The sequence below is a fragment of the Arvicola amphibius genome, chromosome 7 (genome assembly GCF_903992535.2).
Source record: "Arvicola amphibius chromosome 7, mArvAmp1.2, whole genome shotgun sequence".
NCBI classification, from domain to species: Eukaryota; Metazoa; Chordata; class Mammalia; order Rodentia; family Cricetidae; genus Arvicola; species Arvicola amphibius.
In genome coordinates this window covers 70,652,201-70,673,082 of record NC_052053.1, presented here as the reverse complement: position 1 = coordinate 70,673,082, position 20,882 = coordinate 70,652,201, and the positions used below count along the sequence as shown (strand labels likewise).

The 20,882-nt window shown below is 46.4% G+C and overlaps 1 protein-coding gene across 6 annotated transcripts in view; it reads left to right on the top strand.

The window, feature by feature from the left end:
* Positions 1-11,005, top strand: part of Ppp2r5c (protein phosphatase 2 regulatory subunit B'gamma) — a 127,676-nt gene extending 116,671 nt beyond the window's left edge. For 3 of the 6 annotated variants that reach the window (XM_038335887.2, XM_038335886.2, XM_038335889.2), the window contains 2 exons: positions 1,622-1,738; positions 8,350-11,005. In XM_038335887.2, the coding sequence (XP_038191815.1) occupies positions 1,622-1,738; positions 8,350-8,481 (249 nt within the window). In that variant the 3' untranslated portion in view covers positions 8,482-11,005. Of the gene's footprint in view, positions 1-1,621; positions 1,745-2,279; positions 2,281-5,434; positions 5,496-6,866; positions 6,874-8,349 lie in introns of all 6 variants that reach the window. The other 3 variants (XM_038335888.2, XM_038335891.2, XM_038335893.2) reach the window with 2 other exon arrangements.
* The last annotated feature ends 9,877 nt before the right edge of the window (positions 11,006-20,882 follow it).

Genomic DNA, 20,882 nt, shown 5'->3' with positions numbered 1-20,882 from the left:
CCGTATATCCAGAATCAAATCATGGAAATTGCCAGTGATAAAAACATAAGAGCCAAATACAGCCTGGCATCTACAAGCATAGGGTGATAAGGTGGCCGGTGCAGCCAGAGCACAGCACACGACCGAGGACAGGACTGCTCTAGACTGCAGAGGCAGGTGTGGCTCGTGTCTGTTGGGACGTTCAGAAAGAAATGGCACTGGTACTGGATGAGGTCTAGCCCGGGGGTAACAGGGAATCCTGACTCTACAGTTGTCACACAGTCTGCATTTGAGGCAAGGGCCCAAGACCTAGGCAAGTCAGAAGGAATTAGAGGAACCCAGGGTCGGCCTTGAGGGAGCTGTGATAATACTGGAGAGAGGGCAGAGGCCATCTGCCTTTATCCTTCCAAATGTATGTAAGGAGCACAGTGGCCCAGGCAGACTTGCAGTTCAGTCAGCAGCAGGATGGTGTGTCAGAAGGGCCAGGCTACAGGGGGCTGCCTCTTAGAGGAGTGTGTGAAGGGGGCTACTGAGCAGAACAGGTAGCACGAAGGGCAGGAGGGCTCTGCAGTTGTAAGAAGAAACTGGAGTGCCAAGTGTGGTTACAAGTACAGGGCCTGGAGGGTAAAGCAGACACATGGTTAGTGTCCAGGAGGTGGCTTATTAGAGAAAGAGCAGGAGCCAGACTGGCCTGAACAGAGCTGCTAGCCAAAGGGGTGGCAGAGACCAAGTATGTGGGTGGCCATGGCTGGGACACAGGACCCAGCATCCTCCAGGCTTTGGGCTTCTTGGCAGCACATACATAGCAAGGGAAGAACTGAGCATAACCCCCAACCTGCAACAGACACTGACTGTCCCTGCCACCCCGGCTGACCACACAGGGAGAACAGGTGCCAGCAGCTAACAAGCTGTGGGCTACATCCCTCTGCTCACAAAGCCTGAAGTCACTGGGGCCAGGGTGGGGGCCATCTGCCATTACAACCTGCCTGATGCACCCAGAACACAAGGAAGTAGAAAGGTAGGAAAGTTGAGCACAGGGCCCCAAGGCAGAGCAGGCCTGATTCCAAGGGGCACAGGGTACCGGGTTAGAGGGATCAGCAAAAATCCAGGCTGCGTTAGTTTTTGGTGACAAGCAGGATATCAGGATGTATTGAAAGGTTTGAGATATTAAGAAAATACTGAGGACGTGGAATGAAGGAGGATTTGGGGCAGCTGCCCCAGGGTGGATGTGAAGAAGGGAAGAGAGCTGGGGGTGGGGAGGGCTTGACAGGCTGTGTGCAGAGAACGGGGTGAGAAGTGGCCATTTGCCGTGGGCAGTCCCCCTTCAGTGTGTTGGCTCCAGAGATGCAGGAGGGCTGTGGGCTGACTGGTTTGAGGTGAACTTAGGAAGATGTAGATATAGAAGTCATCTTGGGGCCAGCAGAGGGTCATTCCCATAGCCTAGACTGAAGGAGGGTGAGCCCCTTTCCAGCATCCAACAGGCTTCATCAGTGGACAAGTTGGCAAGCTTGTCTCCTACCACATGGCTTCTTGTGGGAGAGGGCCACAGGGAAGGACAGTGGGCAAGCGACCCCTGCAGTATGAGGGCCCTAAGTTCAGACCCGGCACCTAACAGAGAGTGACTCCATACTTTGCATTGCAGTATGCAGTGTATAGTCAAGCCAGCGCCATGAGCATTCCGGTGGCAATGGAGACAGATGGGCCTCAGTTTGAAGATGTGCAGATGCTGAGAAAGACAGTGAGCGACGAGACTCGTCAGGTAAAAGTGCATTGAGCTCAGCAGGGCTGTGCCCGCTACAGATGTGCTTGACGGGTCCGTCACGTTCTGCTAAGCTAATGCTATAAAGGGAAATGTAGTCACCTGTTAGGAAACATCTGTAGATCTAAATGATCAGATTGCTAGAAAAGTTAACAGTTAAGTGTATGTCTGCAATTGGTTGCTTCATTTACCTTAGTAACAGAAACCCAACTCCTAACTCTGTGTTATATGAGCATGAGCAAAATCTGAAGCTTTTCAGTAGCATCCTGCCATTCACTTTTCCCTTTGCAGCCCTCTCACTCCTGCTCTGGCTCAGAGACACTTCCTTTAGTTCTTCATAGCAGGTGTTAACATCCCTCACCTCCCAGGACACCAAATGGGGAAGCTTAGCCTCAACCAGGAACCAAAGCCCCTGTGGCAGGCCAGGGCCGTGCCAGCAGCGATTCCAGTAACTGCAACTCCATGCAACCATTTAGAGCAGTTCTGATCCAGAGATCTCTTTCTGCCAAACTGAGAACACATGCAGAAAGGTCTTAAGGAGGGTCATCCACTGAGTTCTTCTGCGGGTCTTAAGAGTCTGCATTCGTCTGGGCATGCTCCTCGTTCCAGGCAAGTGTAAACAGTGCCTTGAATGCCTAGAGGTGTTGATTATTCTGACTTGTAAATTTTTGCCCCCTTTGACCAATGATAGGATCCCTAGACATTAGCACTCAGATTCTAGAATGTAGGAGGGAACCTTATTGCCGCTTACTGCTCACGATTTCTATTGGAGTGCAGTTAAATAAACAGAAGGGTTCTCTAATCTGTTTTGTTTGGTTCCAGTAAATCCCCACCTGATAAGATAGGATGAGGCATTACTAAGAGTGAGCTTAGCCAGCTGAGCCTCCATCAGTCCCAATCACACGTGTCTGCAGAACACCAGACATGGAACCTTCTGAACTGGGCTGTGGTCCCAGGGTAGCACACAGAAGCACTTCAAGACCTGGCCTGAAGAGAGGGTGTGGCAGCATCTCTTCATGATTACTGGTGACGGGGCCCTGAAAGGCTGTGGCTTTTATGTCAATACCATAAGCAGAGGTGCCTGGGGCCATTTCTTTTCACCATAGCGACTTGGTTGCCTGATTGGGAGTCACAGCTCCCGGTCACAGTGCTGAGCAAGGAGGACTCAGCCTTAGCACTTGTCATGGGAATCCATGTTCATCCTCAGCCCCTTGACTTAAAGTTTGTTTAAATAGATGAGTGAATAGTTCTTTCTACTCATCCAAACATGAAAGAACTAAAAATGTAAAGGAAAAACTCAGGAATTAGCTGAATTCTACACTTTCCTTATAGTGGTTATTCTTGGCAATGAATAGATCTCAGCAAGAATTCAACTGGTCAAGGCTTGGTGGCGCACGCCTTTAACCCCAGCACTCAGGAGGCAGAGGCAGGCGGATCTCTGTGAGTTCTAGACCAGCCTGGTCTACAGAGTGAGTTCCAGGACAGCCAAAGATAAACGAGAAACCCTGTCTTGAAAACAAACAGACAACAACAAAAAAGAATTCAACTGGGCCTAGTTACTCAAGCCCATAATCCCAGCACTTGAGAGGACGAGGCAGGGGAATTGAGAGTTCAAGGCCAGTCTGGGCCACATAGCCAGCGAGACTCATATCCTGGAGAAAAAGGAAGAGTGAGGGAGAGGGAAGAGGGATGATTAGAAAAGGAAGAAAACCTATGTATTTTCTGTGTTCTACCTGTAGGCACTAGCTTTCCTGTATGATTTCTTTGTAACTTTGAAAGGAATTAAGGTCACCTTTTTTATTTTCACTTGGATTTTGCAACCCTGAATTTGCCAATGGCAATCCAGCTGAATGCTTATCTGAGATGCCCATGTTCTCTGGGATTTGGTGACCTCTTTCTCTCTTTTTTTTTTGGGGGGGGGGGGACGGCTTTTTGAGACAGGGCTTCTACTTGGGCCATATAAAATTTAGAAGAAGTTGAAGGCTTGTAAGCCATTTACTGCACAATGAGTACTTGAAAGTTGAGAGGAATTTTTCTTCTGGAGCATCCTTCAGCTTTGGTCACAGTTCACTATAACTTACACCGTGTGCTTTACAAGATCAGCAACTGGATCAAGAACACACCAAATTCATCTTACACCTCAAGCAAAAATGCCTTGAAAAGTGTCTCTGACATTGTTAGCCCTGGGATCATGGAGCCTCCCCGCTATTATCCATTGTGGTGACAGGTACCCTTTTGGTAAAAGCAGTTGGACATTCTCAGCAGCCTTGGCAGGTTGTTCTGAGAGGCTCCTGTGGCTGTCTGTTTCTGTGACTCTTTAAATTACATCGTCTAGTTGAGTTTTCTGTGTGATTGACATTCTTACAAAGTCGGTCCCCCACCTTATTTTTAAGTTCTGTGGCTCATGCTCCTGAGTCAGAAGACACCGTGCACAGGGAAGTTTGTTCTCTCCAAATTAATTTCTCCACTAGAATCCCAGCAGGGTTTTTTTTTTTAATCCCTTAAGAAACTGACAAGCGGAGATATACCTCGGTGGGTAGAGTGCTTGCCTAGTGTGTGCAAAAGCCTGGGTGGTTCACAGCACATCATAAACCCTTCATGGTGGTACACTCCTGGAGCCTTAGCACTTGGGAAGTGAAGGCAGGAAAATCAAAAGTTCAGAGTCATTCCTGGCTATATAACACGTTCAGAGGTCAACCCAGGCTCAAAAACCAACCAGTTCTGAAATTGTATGGCGCAAAGACAGAGAAGGAGGCTCTCAAGCTTGAAGCCGTCTGGGCAACAGTAAAGAGCCTGCCTTGGAAATAGAATAAAAAAAAATCCGTGGAAATTCAGAAGACCTAGAATAGCGACCCTGAAAACAGACAGCACTGCCCAGTGTCAAGATGTCTGTGGTTTAAACCTCTGAGCTTTAGTACATGAAGTTGCATGAGTCTCAGTGTCTAGATGAAGGTTTTCTGAGAGGTACAGGCTCATAGGTAATATTTGAAATGATAAACTTCTTTTTTGTTGTTTTTGTTTCTGTTTTTTTGAGACAGGGTTTCTTTGTGTTGCCCTGGCTTCCTGGAACTCACTATGTTACCGGGCTGGCCTCAAACTCACAGAGATCCATCTGTCTCAGCCTCCAGAGGGCTGGGATTAAAGGCATGCGCCACCACCACCAGGTGAAATGGTAATCTCTTCTTCATTTGAGAACATTTGGAATTCTCAGTTATGGCAGCAAAAGAATGTGCCAAGTACCAGATGTTGTAGCCCATGCCTGTGGTGCCAGTGCTCTGGAGACCAAGGCTAGATTGTTCCAGTCTACATGGGAAGACCTTGGCTCAAAAACCAAACAAAGCTATAGCTAAAAACTGTCTGGGGTTTGATAATGTGAACACTTTCTGTGGCCCTCAGATTTATTTTCACTGCTTTTCCAGCAAGATTCCATGTTTCTCTAAGTGGGTTTGACTGTTGGGTCAGGACAGGGTGAGGCAAATAAGGTGGTTCTGCTGAAGACTAGGAAGGAACGAGAGTTAATGCTAAGAAAGGCATGTGGTTGATGGGGGAGGTGGAGAAATTCAATAATGTTTGGATTTCCTTTGTGGAACCTGTGGAACCCTATACAGAACACACCCCTGAAAAGTGTGTGAGCTTCACGTGAGTAACGGTGATATCAGAGATGTTTAAAACATTAACAATTTTCATTTTTAACAGTTGGTCGGGAGAAAAGCAGTGTCTACCACGCAAGTCAGGAAGGTGTAGAGACGGAAGGCAGGCAGTGCAGGTACTCCTTGGAAAATGCATAGAGTGTACTTAAGGCTTTGTATCTGCCAGAGCGTGATGAGTCACCATGGCGTGCATGAAGTATTTTCCCTTCTCATAACATCACACCTCGTGATGGGCAAGACAGAACTAAAGAACGTTGACTATTTCTACCCCAAATTTCATTCTAAAGTTTGAATTCAACACCTTTCCGAGATAAAGGAGGTGTGCTCCATTGTGTACGCAACCCATGTTCTCTACAGGGCCTCTCGCACTGGACGCTTGCAGCTGTGTCCCACGCCAGCACTTTCTGCTTCCTCATCCACCCACCCTTGCCTGCATGCTGCCAGCGCGTCCTCGCCCCCAGACCTTGCTCATGCTACACCACCATCTGTATGGTGTCTCATTCATCCCTGCCTCCTTTCCTCTCGTTGTTCCTCTTGTAGTTTGTCAAATCCTCTGCTTCATGCATCTGTTTGCAATGCTAAGCAGAGAGGCCCCTCGTGTATGTCCAGAAGCTCTGGTCAGTTCTGTTTTCCTCAGTTCACCTTCACTGGGTCCAGCTCGAAGGCCTTGACTATGGTCTGTATGTTACAGCATTTCTTGTCTATGGCATGCCTGTGTCAGAGGTAATTACATATTTCATGTATTTTTAAATGTTGGTTTGCATTAGGATGGACCCAAAATTCAAGGTAGAATTTTACCTCCGAATTTCTGATGGGTTAGAAATAAACCACTCTTTACATGCCAGCTGTGGTGGTGCACACCCAAAATCTCAGCACTTGGGAGCTTGAGGCAGGAGGATCATGGATTTGAAACCAGCCTGGGTTTTGTAGCAAAATTCAAATCAACAAATGCACTCTTAGAAGCATGTGTACTTGTGAAAGCCTGTATGGGGGGACTGGAGACAGTCTGTATGGGGACAGGAGACAGTCTGTATGGGGACAGGAGACAGTCTGTATGGGGACAGGTGACAGTCTGTGTGGGGACAGGAGACAGTCTGTATGGGGACAGGTGACAGTCTGTGTGGGGACTGGAGGCAGTCTGTGAACAGGAGACAGTCTGTATGGGGACAGGTGACAGTCTGTGTGGGGACTGGTGACAGTCTGTGTGGGGACAGGAGACAGTCTGTATGGGGACAGGTGACAGTCTGTGTGGGGACTGGTGACAGTCTATATGGGGACAGGAGACAGTCTGTGAACAGGAGACAGTCTGTATGGGGACAGGAGACAGTCTGTATGGGGACAGGAGACAGTCTGTATGGGGACAGGTGACAGTCTGTATGGGGACAGGAGATAGTCTGTATGGGGACAGGAGACTGTATGGAGGTTGCTGACTGGTTTCTTGGCAGACAAATCAAAAAACCTTCCTTCACCATGTTGAGTGCTAAGGTTCAAGTGACAGCTCTAGCAATAATCCTGGTGTCAAACAAGACACCAGAGCCCTTACCACTGCTGCTTTCATAAGCAGATCCACAGAGAACCCAGCTAAGACACCAAACTCTGTGAAATACAGGCTTCTGTTTGTGGCTTTGCAGGTGCTTGAGTTTCCAAGCGGAGCATAGGAGCATGTCTTATCACGATATGGAAGTCCGCCATCAGCACACAGAGCAGCCATTCATACATGCTCTCTCTGTTGTCACGTAATTGGCTTCAGTAGTTCTTTTTTTCCTAGGTTACATCATAAAGGTTTACTGTCTTTAACGCTGTGTGTCTTTGGTTGGAGACACTGGATGGGAAGGAAAACAGTTGGGGTTAAGGAACTTGGGTCCAAACGCACCGCTGGCCGCCCCAGTCTTCTCGCAGCACATTGCTGTGGACAGCTGAGCTGGTCTGTTATGTCCAGAGTGCTGATGCTAACACCACAGCCTCCGCTAAAGCTGAGAGATGCTCAGTGCAGGCTCTTCCCTCGGGCCCCGTTCTTTGCAGATACAGTTAGCTAAATCTCCGGGCCTGCTGGCTCATGCTTATAATCCCATCACTTGGGAGACCAAGGCAGAAGGATTGCCATGAGGTCAAGGCCAGCATGGACTTCATAATAAATTTAAGGCCATCCTGGGCTACATAATGAGATCCTGTCTCAAAACAGGTACATATGTGCGTGTGTGTGTGTGTGTGTGTGTGTGTGTGCGCGCGCAGTCTAAATCTTCCTGGTAACGTGGAGTTCCTAAACTTCAGAAAGAATGGAAAGGAATTTTTCATTTCCTAGACTTGATATTGGGAACTTTTATGTAAGTGACTTCTGGGTACAATTTTTTTTTCTAGTTGCATGACCCATTTAACAATTCCTACTGTAAGAAACTTTCAGAATTTTTTGCAGAAGTTTTAGTCGTCTTAACTGGTTTAAATGTAGTTTGTTACTATTCATTCTGTTTTCCCCTAAAGAAGTGTCTACTTTCTGGAATGTGTGTAACAGGCATGATCATAAAGTGACATTGGTGATGTTCTGTGAAAAACAAGGTACAAGCTGGGCAGTGGTGGCGCACACCTTTAAACCCAGCAGAGACAGGCGGATCTCTGTGAGTTTGAGGCCAGCCTGGTCTACAAGAGCTAGTTCCAGGAGAAGCTCCAGAGCTACAGAGAAACCCTGTCTCAAAAAACAAAACAAAAGAGAGGGTACTTAGGAGGGTAATAAGAACTGGAGATTCTTCAGACTTCACACTCATCACAGAGTGTTTAGGATATTTGGGGTGAGCGAATAAGAAACGGGCCCATATCCTGTGGCCAGCCAAGGCTGCAGCAGCCAAGGCTGCAGCACATCTCTGATCCTTGCTTACTTCATACTTTCCTTTTACTTGTAACTCAGAAGCGAACTCCCTTCTCAGTCAGCCTGGTGCGTAGCCAACTGCATTGCATTTGTGATTCCAGGCACAGAAAGACCCGAAGAAGGACCGTCCCCTTGTGCGCCGCAAGTCTGAGCTGCCTCAGGACCCCCACACCGAGAAAGCCTTGGAGGCTCACTGCAGAGCCAGTGAGCTGCTCTCCCAGGATGGGCACTAGCCTGTGGAGCAGCACGTCCGAGTTGGGCCTGTCAGTTCTCTTCTGGATGCTGTAGAAAAGCCGTACTGTTTGTGCCATACCAATCAGCTACTCTCAAAGTCAAAGCTCCCTCCGACCCGTTCTGTGGGCAGTAACGCTCGTCTGCCTCAGCTCGAGATTAGGAGTTCAAACAATGGTGGCTTCTCTGGCCCTGCTGGCTAAGCCAGGGGTTGATGACAGTATTGTCACCATGTTGTCACCTCCCCAGCCTAGCCCCGAGTAAGACTGTGTCCCAAAGTCAGGGCTGTAGGAAGGCACCCTGGTTGTCTTCTTGTCCTACCCAAGTGGACCCCGTGTGCCTACGAAGTAGGTAGTTCTATGGTAACACCATGGTTTTCAAATCAAAGGAACACTTTAGAAGGCATCGCCTCCTTTTTTAAGACTTTACAACCTTTGACACATTTCCACAATTTGCTGGGCCAACAGCTAGTGCTTGTTGGTTAACCCTCATAGAAATGGCTCTTTTCTTTCACGTTCTAGCTGCCTACTAGGCCAACATCCTCAGCGCTGGGACCTCCCAAGGTGTTTCTTTCCTTTGATGAATGGCATACATACTGTGTCATGCTCCCCTTAATGCCTACCGAAAGCCATATTTCCTAGTCTGTGGTAGAGGCCAGGGTTCCACCTAAGCTCAGAGAGGCAAGCTCTGAGAAGTGCTTTCTCAGTTCACCTTGACTAGAATCACAGTGTTGGAATTATGTGTTCATATTCATTTGCAGAATCAGTTTTTCATCTAGTTACACATTATCCTTCAACAAGGCTTTTGAATTGATAAAATTGTCGGATCTAAGAATTCCACATTGGTAGAACATGACAATAATTAAGCCACTTGGCCTACTGCAAACTGCATCTGCCTTTGGGCGTTCTGCAGGCTGTGCTGTTAGGGTGCCCTCGGTGAGCCTTTCTGTTAAAAAGCACACATTACCAAACTCATAAGGAAAAGTGCAGTGTTTGCGTTTCCGCCCATCTACACATGCTGCTACAGGCTTCCCAGACTTCCTGCATGGATTAAGCTTCTGTTTTAGGTGGAATAGCACGAGGAGAAAAATCCTTAAACTTAGCGCTTTGTGTGTTCTTTATTTCTCTCAGGGTGGCCAGTATTTTACTTACCCTGCTTGAAAGCTACGTGAGATGTGTACTGCTATTCTGAACAGTGGCTAGTTTCTTGTGTCTCCGCATAAAAATAACTTAGTGTTAAATGTCTTGATGCATAAGAGGTAAAACGTGGCTTCTTTTAAAATCTGTTTTTTTAATTGTGGTCTCGGGTATCCACGGGGAAAAAAGAGATTGCTCTCACGTGGCCACAGAACCTGTCCTGGGTCTCCTTAGCTCACTGCTGATGCTCACTCGACACAGCAAGAAAGACAGGCATCTGCAGGGAGGGGAGAGCCATCAGGACGCAAAACGGAAAGGTGGCCCCAGCTGTGGGTGGACAGGCTGGTTGCTTGGGTGAGAAGAACACTTCCTGAGAAACTTGACAAGTATCTATCCACTTTACCATTATGAAATTATCATTTAAAAAAAAAGTTGAGATGCCTTCTCCTTTTGAGGGAAAAAGGGTGCTTTTATTGTCTAAAGCAGTGTCTATGTGTTTTGAACCCCATTGTTTGAACTCTCGTCTTTAGCTGGTAGAGTCTCAGATGGCCCTGATGTGGGGTGTTCCATATATGGGGAGAGGTCCCGGAAGACTTTGCCCTGCGTGGAACGCAAGCTATCAGTGTCCGGGTGATTGTTCAAAGCTCAGCACAGAACATCAGCTGGTCTAGGTTTTATTTCTGCTCTTTATTGAAGACAAACGTCACCAGTAAGGAAGAAAAAAAGCGTTTTGAGAGAAACTAATTTTCTTTGACAAAAGTATTACTCAATATTTTGGCCTATTAAAGTTTCCCTAGTTAGTACTTGAGTTCCCTGTGCTAATTGCTCAACTTATATATTGTTATAGAGACACTGTTGGTTCTGTACCAAACTGGTTTCAAAAAAAAAAGTACCACCTTGAAAATAAACGGACGACTGTTTTTCTTCATAAGGCTCTAAGTTTGGCACCTTCACTCTTTCCAAAATGTATCTGTGCGCCAGAGATGTCACAGTTCCAAGTGTCTTTCTAATGTGGCTTCGTATGGCTTCCTTTGAACATTGTACATACATTGTATCTTTGTTTTATGGTAATAAGTAATAAAAATGTAGACTTCGTATTTTGTACAAAATGTCCTATGTACAGAATTTAAAAAAGTTCATAGAAACAGCAAAAATAGGTAAGTGGCACAGTTATTTTTCTTTAGAAAATATCTGTAACTTTATGCTTTAGTGAAATGTTAAGTACCAACATATTTTTTAACATTTTGTAATTCAAAACTTTTTTTGTTTTGACATTGTTTATGAAGAAAGACTTCATGCACTTGCCATTTAATATGCTCTTTTATCTGATTTTAAAGACCTCTTTAAAATGGTGTATTATATGGACTAAATAAAGAACATGTGAATTTTATCGCTCATCATGAAACTAAATTTAGCCATGGCGTTGGGCAGTCTGGTTTCAGCACGCTGTTACTGTCAGGTCATAATAGACCAGCCACTCCAGGGACACTGGGAGCAGGTGTCCTGTGTCCCCCTATTGAGTGCCAACTGTCCATTAGCACGTCTCCACTCTTAGAAGCTGAACCTGTGAGCTACCATATTACCTCGTTGACTGAAAAGGCAGATGAGTGGTGGTGCACACCTTTGATCTCAGCACTCAGGAGGCAAAGGCAGACAGATGTCTGTGAGTTCGAGGCCAGCCTGGTCTACAGAGTGAACTCCAGGGTTATATAGAGAGGAGGAGAGAAAAAAGGCAGACGCAGCTTTGACACACAGCACTTGGTTTTTAAATAGGCAATGTGTATACGAATCTGGTAGTTAGAAATCTAATGGAGTTCTAACCTTGATGCCAACTAAGTGCCCAGAGAGGGTAGACATGCTGAGGGTATGAGCTTAGGTCCGTGCTCGGCCATGTGTTGTTGACGCCTGTGAAAACAGCCCAGGAGCTTCACTCTGCCTGTGCTTGATCCGTGCAGGGAAGGGCATTACACGGTCTCTGGGTTTCCATCCCTTCTGGCAGGAGCTAAGCAGTGGAGGCCAAACCCCAGGCAGAGAGACTGCAGGTGTCTGAGGAAAGTACTCCTACCAGAAACGGCTCACAGATCAGAAGATACTAGATCTGGGGGAATGACTAGGATTACTGCCTCCTAGCACTGGGTGGTGAGCCAGCTGGAGAAGGATATCATGTTTGGTAACCTCTCTCTCTCTCTCTCTCTCTCACACACACACACACACACACACACACAGAGCACAGGTGTGCTGTGATTGACAGCTGCCAGAGCCACAGTGCTTCAAGAGGCTCTCGGGAAAACTGGAAAAGCTCTGTGTTTCCCTCCCTGAAACTGGTGTACCAAGTCAGCAGTGGTGGCCATCGTTGTGCCCAGGCATTGATCTGTAGATGCCTCTCACCCTTTGGCTAATCTCCATTTGTTTTCTTCTTGGCACAACTGGCCTCGACCACTGACAAGTGCACAATGTCCAGACTGAACAAGCAGGACACAAGAAAAAAGACTGCCAAACCTTGCTAAGACAGGGTAAGACGGTTCTGAAAATTTTCCTGCCTCTGAAAATGGCCTGTCAGTTACTCTAGGCCTTAGCCAAAGTTGGTTGCTTCAACATTGCAAATGAGACTTTGGGTGACTGCTCAGGCAGCCAGTTGTCTTGTCATCTACTGCACATATTGGAAGCTGCTTGATTGCACTTCCTGCCTACTCGAGTAATATTATCTCCTTTTTCAGGCTTTTGATGGGTTGAAGATTAGATAGTCGTAGTTACCGCCCTCTTATGATCTAGACAAGTCATTTTCAATACAAGACTTAAGACTCCTTAGGATAGAATGTTTGTTAAAACATTAGGATATGAGCCGGGCGGTGGTGGCGCACGCCTTTAATCCCAGCACTCGGGAGGCAGAGGCAGGCGGATCTCTGTGAGTTCGAGGCCAGCCTGGTCTACAAGAGCTAGGTCCAGGACAGGCTCTAAAAAAGCTGCAGAGAAACTGTCTTGAAAAACCAAAAAAAAAAAAAAAAAAAAAAAAAAAAAAAAAAAGAAAACATTAGGATATGTTCCTTGCTTAATATTGTTTATGCTGGTTGTAATTCTAACTTTATACTTGATATCTGTTCCTAGCGTACATAGTTTTATATTGGGTTTGGAACTCTCTTATTTAAGCAAAAGGGGGAGGTGCTGTGGGAGCTCCTTTGGCCAACCAGAGTGTTGGCTGTTCTCTCTATTCACAGTGGAGAGACCAGGACATAAGTCACTTGCCCCAGAGTCAAAGCACTGAGTGGAGCCAGGGCTCAGCCCATGCACCAGGACCTATTACAGGTAGGAAGGCCCCATAAACAAGGCACCACAAGGACAGTAAGCTGTGGAAACATCCAGGTAAACAGTGTGAATTCATGTCTATATACTCCAGACTGAGAGCTGAGTAACCATGAACGCTCAGTGAGGCCCCCAGGATCCAGGGAAGGTATGGGCATAGGACAGTGTGGACTGGACTTGGCACCTGCCTGGCAGAACCAGGAGAACCTCAGACATCAATCCATGCCTCATGGTGCTTTAGGAATATTGTTTCTATGTAAATTTAAGCAAAGTCTCAAACATGCTATACCAAATTTCAGCCATCAAAACTCTGTTCTCATTGTCTTTGTTACTAACATGAAACTTGTGAAAATCATCAAGAATTCACCTCATAATTAAATCTATATGTTGTTACACGATTCAGTGGAAATGGGTTCCACTACCAGAAGTTTGAAATCCACCAGCCTTAACATTGGCTTTTGGGGCAGGAGGTGTTGTTTCCTGTTTGGGTTTGGCTTAAGGAACCCATCTGAGTAAAGAGGTTGGCCCATGCCGGTGGAAGCTAGGTACCCTTCCCCAGCTCTGCTCACCAGCTCCTTCACAGCATCTTTACAAACAAAATCTTATTTTTGAGACAGGATCTCATTCTGTGGCTCAAGTTGATCTGAACTCACTACATAGTCCAGACTAGCTTCGAACTTGCAGCAATCCTCCCGCCTTAGCCTCCTGGGTCATCATGCCCAGTTTCACAAAAGCATGTGAACTCTGAAGAAATTTAGGCTGACGACGAGAATTCGGCAGGCATGCTGGCCCAAACCTGGAATCCCAGCGCTTGGGAGGTGAAGGAGGAGGACCAGAAGTTCAAGGCCTGACTGGGCTATGGGAGGCTCCGTCTCAAAAGAAACTTAGGACATATCTTTTTCTCTCCCTGTTTTCCTGGTCCTATCTAGTTCAAGGCCAACTCAGCCTGTATTATGCTTGTGGGAAATTGACCAAATACGAGCTATGCCAAGCTAGAGCTTTCCAGTCTGTAGTTTTAGAAAGTGGTGTCTAACAGACCAGCTGTTAGACCAAGGGTCCTGACCATAAAGCAGGCGGGAACAGATGTGGAGGGCTAGGGCAGCCTGGGAACCCTGGGCTCTGCACCTTCCACTGGGGGCAGCTTTCCATAGAGCAGTGGTTCTTAACCTTTAATACAATTCCTCGTGTTATGGTGACCCCAACCATACAATTATTTTTGTTTCCACTTCATAACTGTAATTTTTCTACTGTTATGATTTGTAATGAAATATCTCTGTTTTCCAGTGATCTTAGGCCTGCAAAAAGGTATTCAGTTCCTAAAGGGGCCATAGGTTGAGAAGCACTGCCCTAGATGCTGTGTGTGGGCATATTCCCAATCTTGACAATACTAAGGCATCTTCACTTCTGTCTTCAGAATACAGCCTTTAGGAAGCTGTCCATTTTAGACTTAAGGTGTCCATCCATAATGACTTTAGAGGCATCTTGAAGCCAGTAGGGCCAGGGCTTGGTCTTTCTGATGGAATTACCTCCAGGAGCCCTAACTTCCACCCTGGTTGGAAGACTTGAGCCAAGGCTTCCCCTCAACAAAGAAGATAATCAGAATCTCATCAGAGCTGTCCCCAGCATGGTTGGAATGAGAATATTTAAAAGCTTGTAAATTGATTCCAGTGAGTATCACCCAGGGAACAGTGAATTTGAGACCAGACTGATCTACAGAGAGAGTTCCAGGACAGGCTCCAAAGCTACAGAGAAACCCAAAGACAAAAACAATTAATTAAAATAATTAGTAATTAACAAATAAAAAATAATTAAAATAAATAAATGAATTAAAAATAAAGAAATCGAAAACCAAAAAATAAAATAAAAAGACGTAGCAAGAGAAAGCAACTGGAAGTGCTCTGCATTAGGGGTGTTTAGGACAGCAGCTGGAAGGACATGTTACAATCAACAAGCTGATGTCCCGGCCAGACGAAATGGGCTTGTCTTCTGCTCACATTTAGTCTTCAGTGCTGGCTTTGCCTGGCAGTGGTGTGAGTCAGTCACGGCGAGGTCTGTATACCTGAAAGCTCATCTGTCCTCAGGGTTGGTCACATACGCAGTTGGGTCTTAGTATCCATCCCCTCCAGGAGAAGAGCTGATGCTAAATCTCCTAGACCCATAAACTATATTATTATGGTATGCCCAGCATGATCCCAGTCCCCAAGAGAACAATGGCATAGCTGCTACCTTTGAGAACTGGAGACAAGGTCAGTCCCACTTTGGGGGACAGTTAAACCCTTCTCCATCAGATCCCCTCAAAAGAGGAATAGTGTGCAGGGAGGTTTGCGAACTTGGCCCAGACTTGACAGATAAAGCAGTTCTGGGGTCTCCTAGCCAACACCCTCATAGCCCAAACTTGACGTTCTCCCCCATTGAACAGCCCCAAGAAAACAAGGATTCAGAGCCTGTGATAAACCTTGCAGCCAATCTGAGAACATGGAGGTCTTGGGAGATGAGACTAAACAGCCATTAAGAAGAAGGACACAGCCAGAGACAGGGCTGTCCTAGCTCAGGAGGAAACAGTCCAGTACTTTAAACTGCTAAGAGATGGAAATATATATTAAGTTTTCTATAAAGTCTGTATATCCTGGGCTGACATTGAACTCGCTATTATAGCCAAGGATGACTGGACTTCCCAAATGCCTCCATCTCCCAAGTGCTGGAAATATGTATATACAAAACCATGCCTGGTTTTATGTGCTAGGGATCAAACCTAGACAAGCACAGTATCAGCTGAGCTATTCCCTCAACCCAAGGCTCTGTTTTGTTTTGTTTTGTTTTGTTTTTTGAGACAGGGTTTTGCTATAGTTTTAGAGCCTGTCCTGGGAACTCTCTTGTAGACCAGGCTGGCCTTGAACTCACAGAGATCCACCTGTCTATGCCTCCCAAGTGCTGGGACAAGGCTCTTATTCTATATCAATATTAACTACATATGGGGAGCCTGACAAAGTAGCAAACACCTGCATTCCCAGTAGGTTGAGATAAGAGGATCACTTGAGCCCAGGAGTTACAGTCCAGACAAGAGAGCAAGACCCAATCTCATAACAAGGTAAAATAAAAGACCTCCCTTTACTTTTAACCTTCAAATCTGAGTTAGAAAAACACTTGCATGTGGTCTTGATGGTGCAGGTACATAGATAATGACAGAATAGCACATAAGAGCTACGAGTGTCACAGTCTCCTGGGTTTTTTTTTTGTTTGTTTGTTTGTTTGTTTTGTTTTGTTTTTCCTCCAGCCTAGAGTCTGGCATGATTCCATTTCATCCATCACAAGTTGCTCAGAATGAAAGGATCACTCAGAGCCGTGGGATGCAAACATATGACTCTATCCATGGAGCCTCTATGACTTAGCCATGAGGACTGTGCCAGGAAGACATAATCGCCCAGCTCCTGTCCCATCCTATGTGGACATGTGCCCAGATAAAATGCTGAATCTTCCCTAAAGTTGACCTGGGGCCATGGTTGGCTTTGTAATGCTCATACATAGGTCTCCACTGCCAGTCTGCAAGCCAGTCCTGGGCACAAAAGTGCATCATCCTTCATTATCAAGAAAAGAGCAGTGGTATCTGGTCTTCAGATTACTAATCCAGTATACCATGTCTGGCCAGCTTTTCCTCTACTCTTGGCATTAAATTCTACCTTCTGAGAGTGACAGGCATAAACCATGGGGTTTTTTTTTTCATAATTCTGTACTTGAGAATAAATGGATCACTTTGTTCTCTTTTGAAAATTTTTAGTATTACAATATGAATCTGCCTCATATTAAATTTAAAATTCCATTAATCCTTTGTCTACTTCAAACCCCTTGGTTTACAGAAAATGAAATAGACTCATGTGACTTTTCCTGAGGAGCCATGAACAAATTCTGTTCCAGAAAGGGCACTCAGAACATAAAAGATTCTACCCAAGTCTACTCAGTGAACCAGTGAGTTTGCTGGGATCACTTACAGAAACATGATGACATGAGGACTCAGGAACGTAGCATCTCTGAAGCCCACTAGACAGCTTGTAAACAGCTCCACCCAGAAGTCTTCCTCTTCCCTGGCAGTTTCCTCATGGCTGGAAGAAGGGCCTTGAGAGTCCTGGGACTTCTGAGCCTCTTAACTTTCCTCTTAGGAACCTCCCTCCAGGAGAAAATGTTTTTATTTCGGAGAAATAGCAACACAGCTCAGAAAAGGGAAGTAATATATATTAACTAGCAGACATTGGAAACCAAGTCATAGCACCTACTTAATAGGATCCAGCAAGGTTGCCTGTTGATGAATCCCTTTTGTTGGCAACCACTTGCAATCACTTTAGGCTGTGAGGGGCTAGTTAGTTGGCTGGGTGGTTGGTTGGTTCTTATAAGAGAGGCGGGGTGTGTGTGTGTGTGTGTGTGTAGATTATAGGAATTGACTTGTGATCATGGAGGCTGAGAGGTATTATGCAAGCTGGACAACTGGAAAAGTGTAAAGTGTAATTGCCCGAGTACCAGACTTCATGGTGTAACTGTCAAAGGATAAAGACCTGAGAAACAGGGTGGGGTATCCCTCTGGCCTCTGTATGTATGTACAGTGAGTTATGGATGAGGAAGGGAGAAGGGGAGAAGAGCAGAGAGAGAGGGGAGGGGGGGGGAGAGAGAAAGGAAGAGAGAAGGGAGAGACAGAAGGGGGGAAGGTGAGAAGCAGAAGCTGCCTCTTTGAAAGGGAGACAGAAAAGAGAAGGAACTCAGGCTGGCAGCTGAAGATCAGCCTGTCTCAGCAGACGGGAGGGAGTAGGCATGGCTTGCAGAACAGATTATTACACTGCCAAGCAACTTACTTTTACTCTCCCCTCTCCCTATGACGGCCTGCATCTTTCCCATAAGCCTTCTAACACTAATGGGCATTTTGACCTGACTTTTGTCTTTTTATGATTTGTTTTGCTTTTGAAAAAAAGTTCTCACTAAGTAGCACAGAATGACCTTAAACTTCCATTCTTCCTTCCTCAACCTCCTGAGTAGAAAGGCTACAGGCCTGGACCACTGTGCCTGGTTTCTACTCATTTTTGTGTTAAGATGCCTCTGGTTAAGGGTTCTGAGCTGCTCAGTTTCCCTCTATCTTCGACCAGTCACTCCCAGACTAGCCCACGGGATGCAAACAACCAGTGTTCCTATTACCCTGTTAATGGCTATACCGTTAGGGTCAGGCACTGTGTGGGACACCCCCACTCCAGCGCTTACCAGCTCAGTGTCTGGTAAACGCATGTAGAGATAAATGTGGGATCAAAGAGAGCAGCAAAATCCAAGTGGGGTGGCGAACAATTTAATACCCTGTATCAAAACCAAAAAGCAAGTGGATGACAGCAAGTAGCTCTGTAGGAACGAGAAGTGTAATACAGAAAGCATCGGAGAATTAAATTAAGTAGGATCGCTCAGTACAGCAGCACCAAGCCAAGAAACCAGGGTAAAACTTGTGAAAGTACCCGACATCTCCGCTAGCAGAAGCACGGCGCAGCCTCCACAATGCACGTGACCGGATGGATCACAGCGCCCGGAAGCCACATGACCTCCTTCCGTCTCCAACACAGCCCGAATTAGGGTAAGCCCGGCAGCCACAGAAAGAGAAAACGGACACAGGAAGTCGTGTCCCTAAGTAGGGAGGGGCGTGTTGACCGTAAACAGTCCGGACCCGCGTTTAGAAATGTGCCCCACAGCCCAGAGAATAGGGAGATGACAAAAGTACGAGTCCCCTAACCTAAAGTCTGGCGCGAGAAAATGACGTAAGCGACGCAAAAAAACCAATTTGGAACGGCCCCCTAGTTCCAATCTCGCGAGATTCACGAGGTAGCTGGGGGAGAATGAGCCAATCACAATGCGTCTTCTTCCGGACCGCGGTGATTGGTTTGATGACTCACATGACAGTAGGGGACCGTACGTGATCACGTTCCGGCACGTGACCCATCTGGCAATCTACAGAAGTGGTTACTGGGCTGCGATTGTCACGCACGCTAGAAACTAAATGCTGGTTCCAGGGCTGCAGCAGGGTCGGTCACTTGCCACATAAAGGGTGAGGTCGGTGACGTAGGTGACTGGATTGCCCCCTCCTCGTAACCCCGAGGCGTGGCCGTAGCTTGGGTGGAGCCGAGCCAGTGTCCTTGTAGCAGCCCTGCAGGCGGGGGTGCGGAGAGAGAACAGCTACCCTACTGTCACAGGAAAAGAAACAAGCAGGCAAGGAAACACTTCCCACCTGAGCCTAGTGTAACAAACATATGATAACAGAAACAGGTAGAGGTTCTTGGATGTAAATAACTGTAGAGGAGCAAAACTCACATGGGTCGACGAGATTTTGAGCACCCATCTTTCCCACTTCCATCCTCGGTGCCTTGTTTGTTTTTAAGACAGGGTCTCGATATGTATTCCTGCCTGGCCTGGAACTCATTCTGTAGACCCTGAACTCAGAGATCTCCCTAAAAGGTGTACACCTCCTGCCCAGGCCTGGTTTTGATGGCTTTGCTTTTTAAAATGAACTACCTGTCCCTGCCTCAATCCGTGGGTTTTACTGTTCTAGGACACAAGAACCTGGAAATCTGGGCTGGTGCCTCCAGGCTCAGAGCTACAGCTATGCGTATTACAAGGAAGCCAGGGAGTAAAGGAAGCAGCATGGAAGCTGACCACCCACAGAGACAGCTCCCTCCTGCATACAGCAATTGTTGGGTCTTGAGAAGGGAGTGTCAATCCCCAGCTCTCTATCCAAATGAGGCAACAGGCCCTAATGATGTCTCTTGCCCACTGCTTCCTACCCAATATACTGGTAGCCGTGGTGTTGGGAGTGCTCTATCAGAAACTTGGACACACCTCACTTTCCACGTGTGAGAATTTACATCCCTCTTATTGACTGTGGTCTGGAGTAGTCCTGCTTTCCCTCTCTTAATCACTAATAACTCTCAGATCATACATTGCAGCTCAGACTGTGTTGCATGTTATAGAATGGCTATACAAGGTTAGAGACCAGTGAGTTCCTGGAGGCAGACAGCAGCTACAAATGTTGTATTTAGAAATGAAAGAACCCAGCTGGAGAGCTAGCTGTTGACCATCGAGTTCAGAGCTACCGAGCTCAGAGCCGCGTAGCTCGAGATCCAAGCTTCAGGTGTAGAACGGGTCCAGATCGGTGAATGGATGGGTGGATTGACAATTCAGTCAGGCCACGTGATCGGTGACGATGGGCTGAGCTGAAGACCTAGATAGACTTTGCAGGTCTCTGCTTCACTGAGTGGTCAGCTCAGAGGTCAGCGAGCACTGTTGCTGTCTTGATGGCGCGCACTCTCAGGTACGGGTGTTGCACCCTTCACTGCTCTGGTGTGTTTGGTAAGTTTGAAACCCGTTTTTTCTGCTGTTTTTAATCTGCCCATATGCTCATTTGTTTAGTCTACTTTGAGAAAGCCTAGAGAGTGCTGACATTTTACTTTTAGAAATAAGGTAGGTGTCAGTTTGTGCCTCACAGTGGTGCTGGACAGGACAAGGTCAGGGTCATCCTGCCTCTGCATTTGCACTCAAGGTGAAGTTAAATGCTGCTGGAGTCACAGTGTAAGTACTCTGCTCAGTTTTTAAAATTACATTTATTCATTCATGTATGTGCATACATGTTCACACCACGCAGGTGGAGGTCAAGAACAGTCAGCATGTGGCTCCTGGAGATCAACCACAAGTTATGGGGCTTTGCTTTCCTTTATTTTTGAGATTATGATAAAATTGCATCCTTTCTCCCTGCAAACCCTTCTTCCTCTTTGCTCTCTTTCAGATTCATAACCTCTTATTTCATTAGTTGTTACATGTATATGTATATGCATATATACATACACATTCCTAAATATAACTGCTCCGTCTGCAGAATGTTAGCCATAAAGCTGTTTTCGGGGCTTTGGATAAACAGCTTGGCCTTTGCTAACAATTGGTGTGTTCTTGCCTAGGGA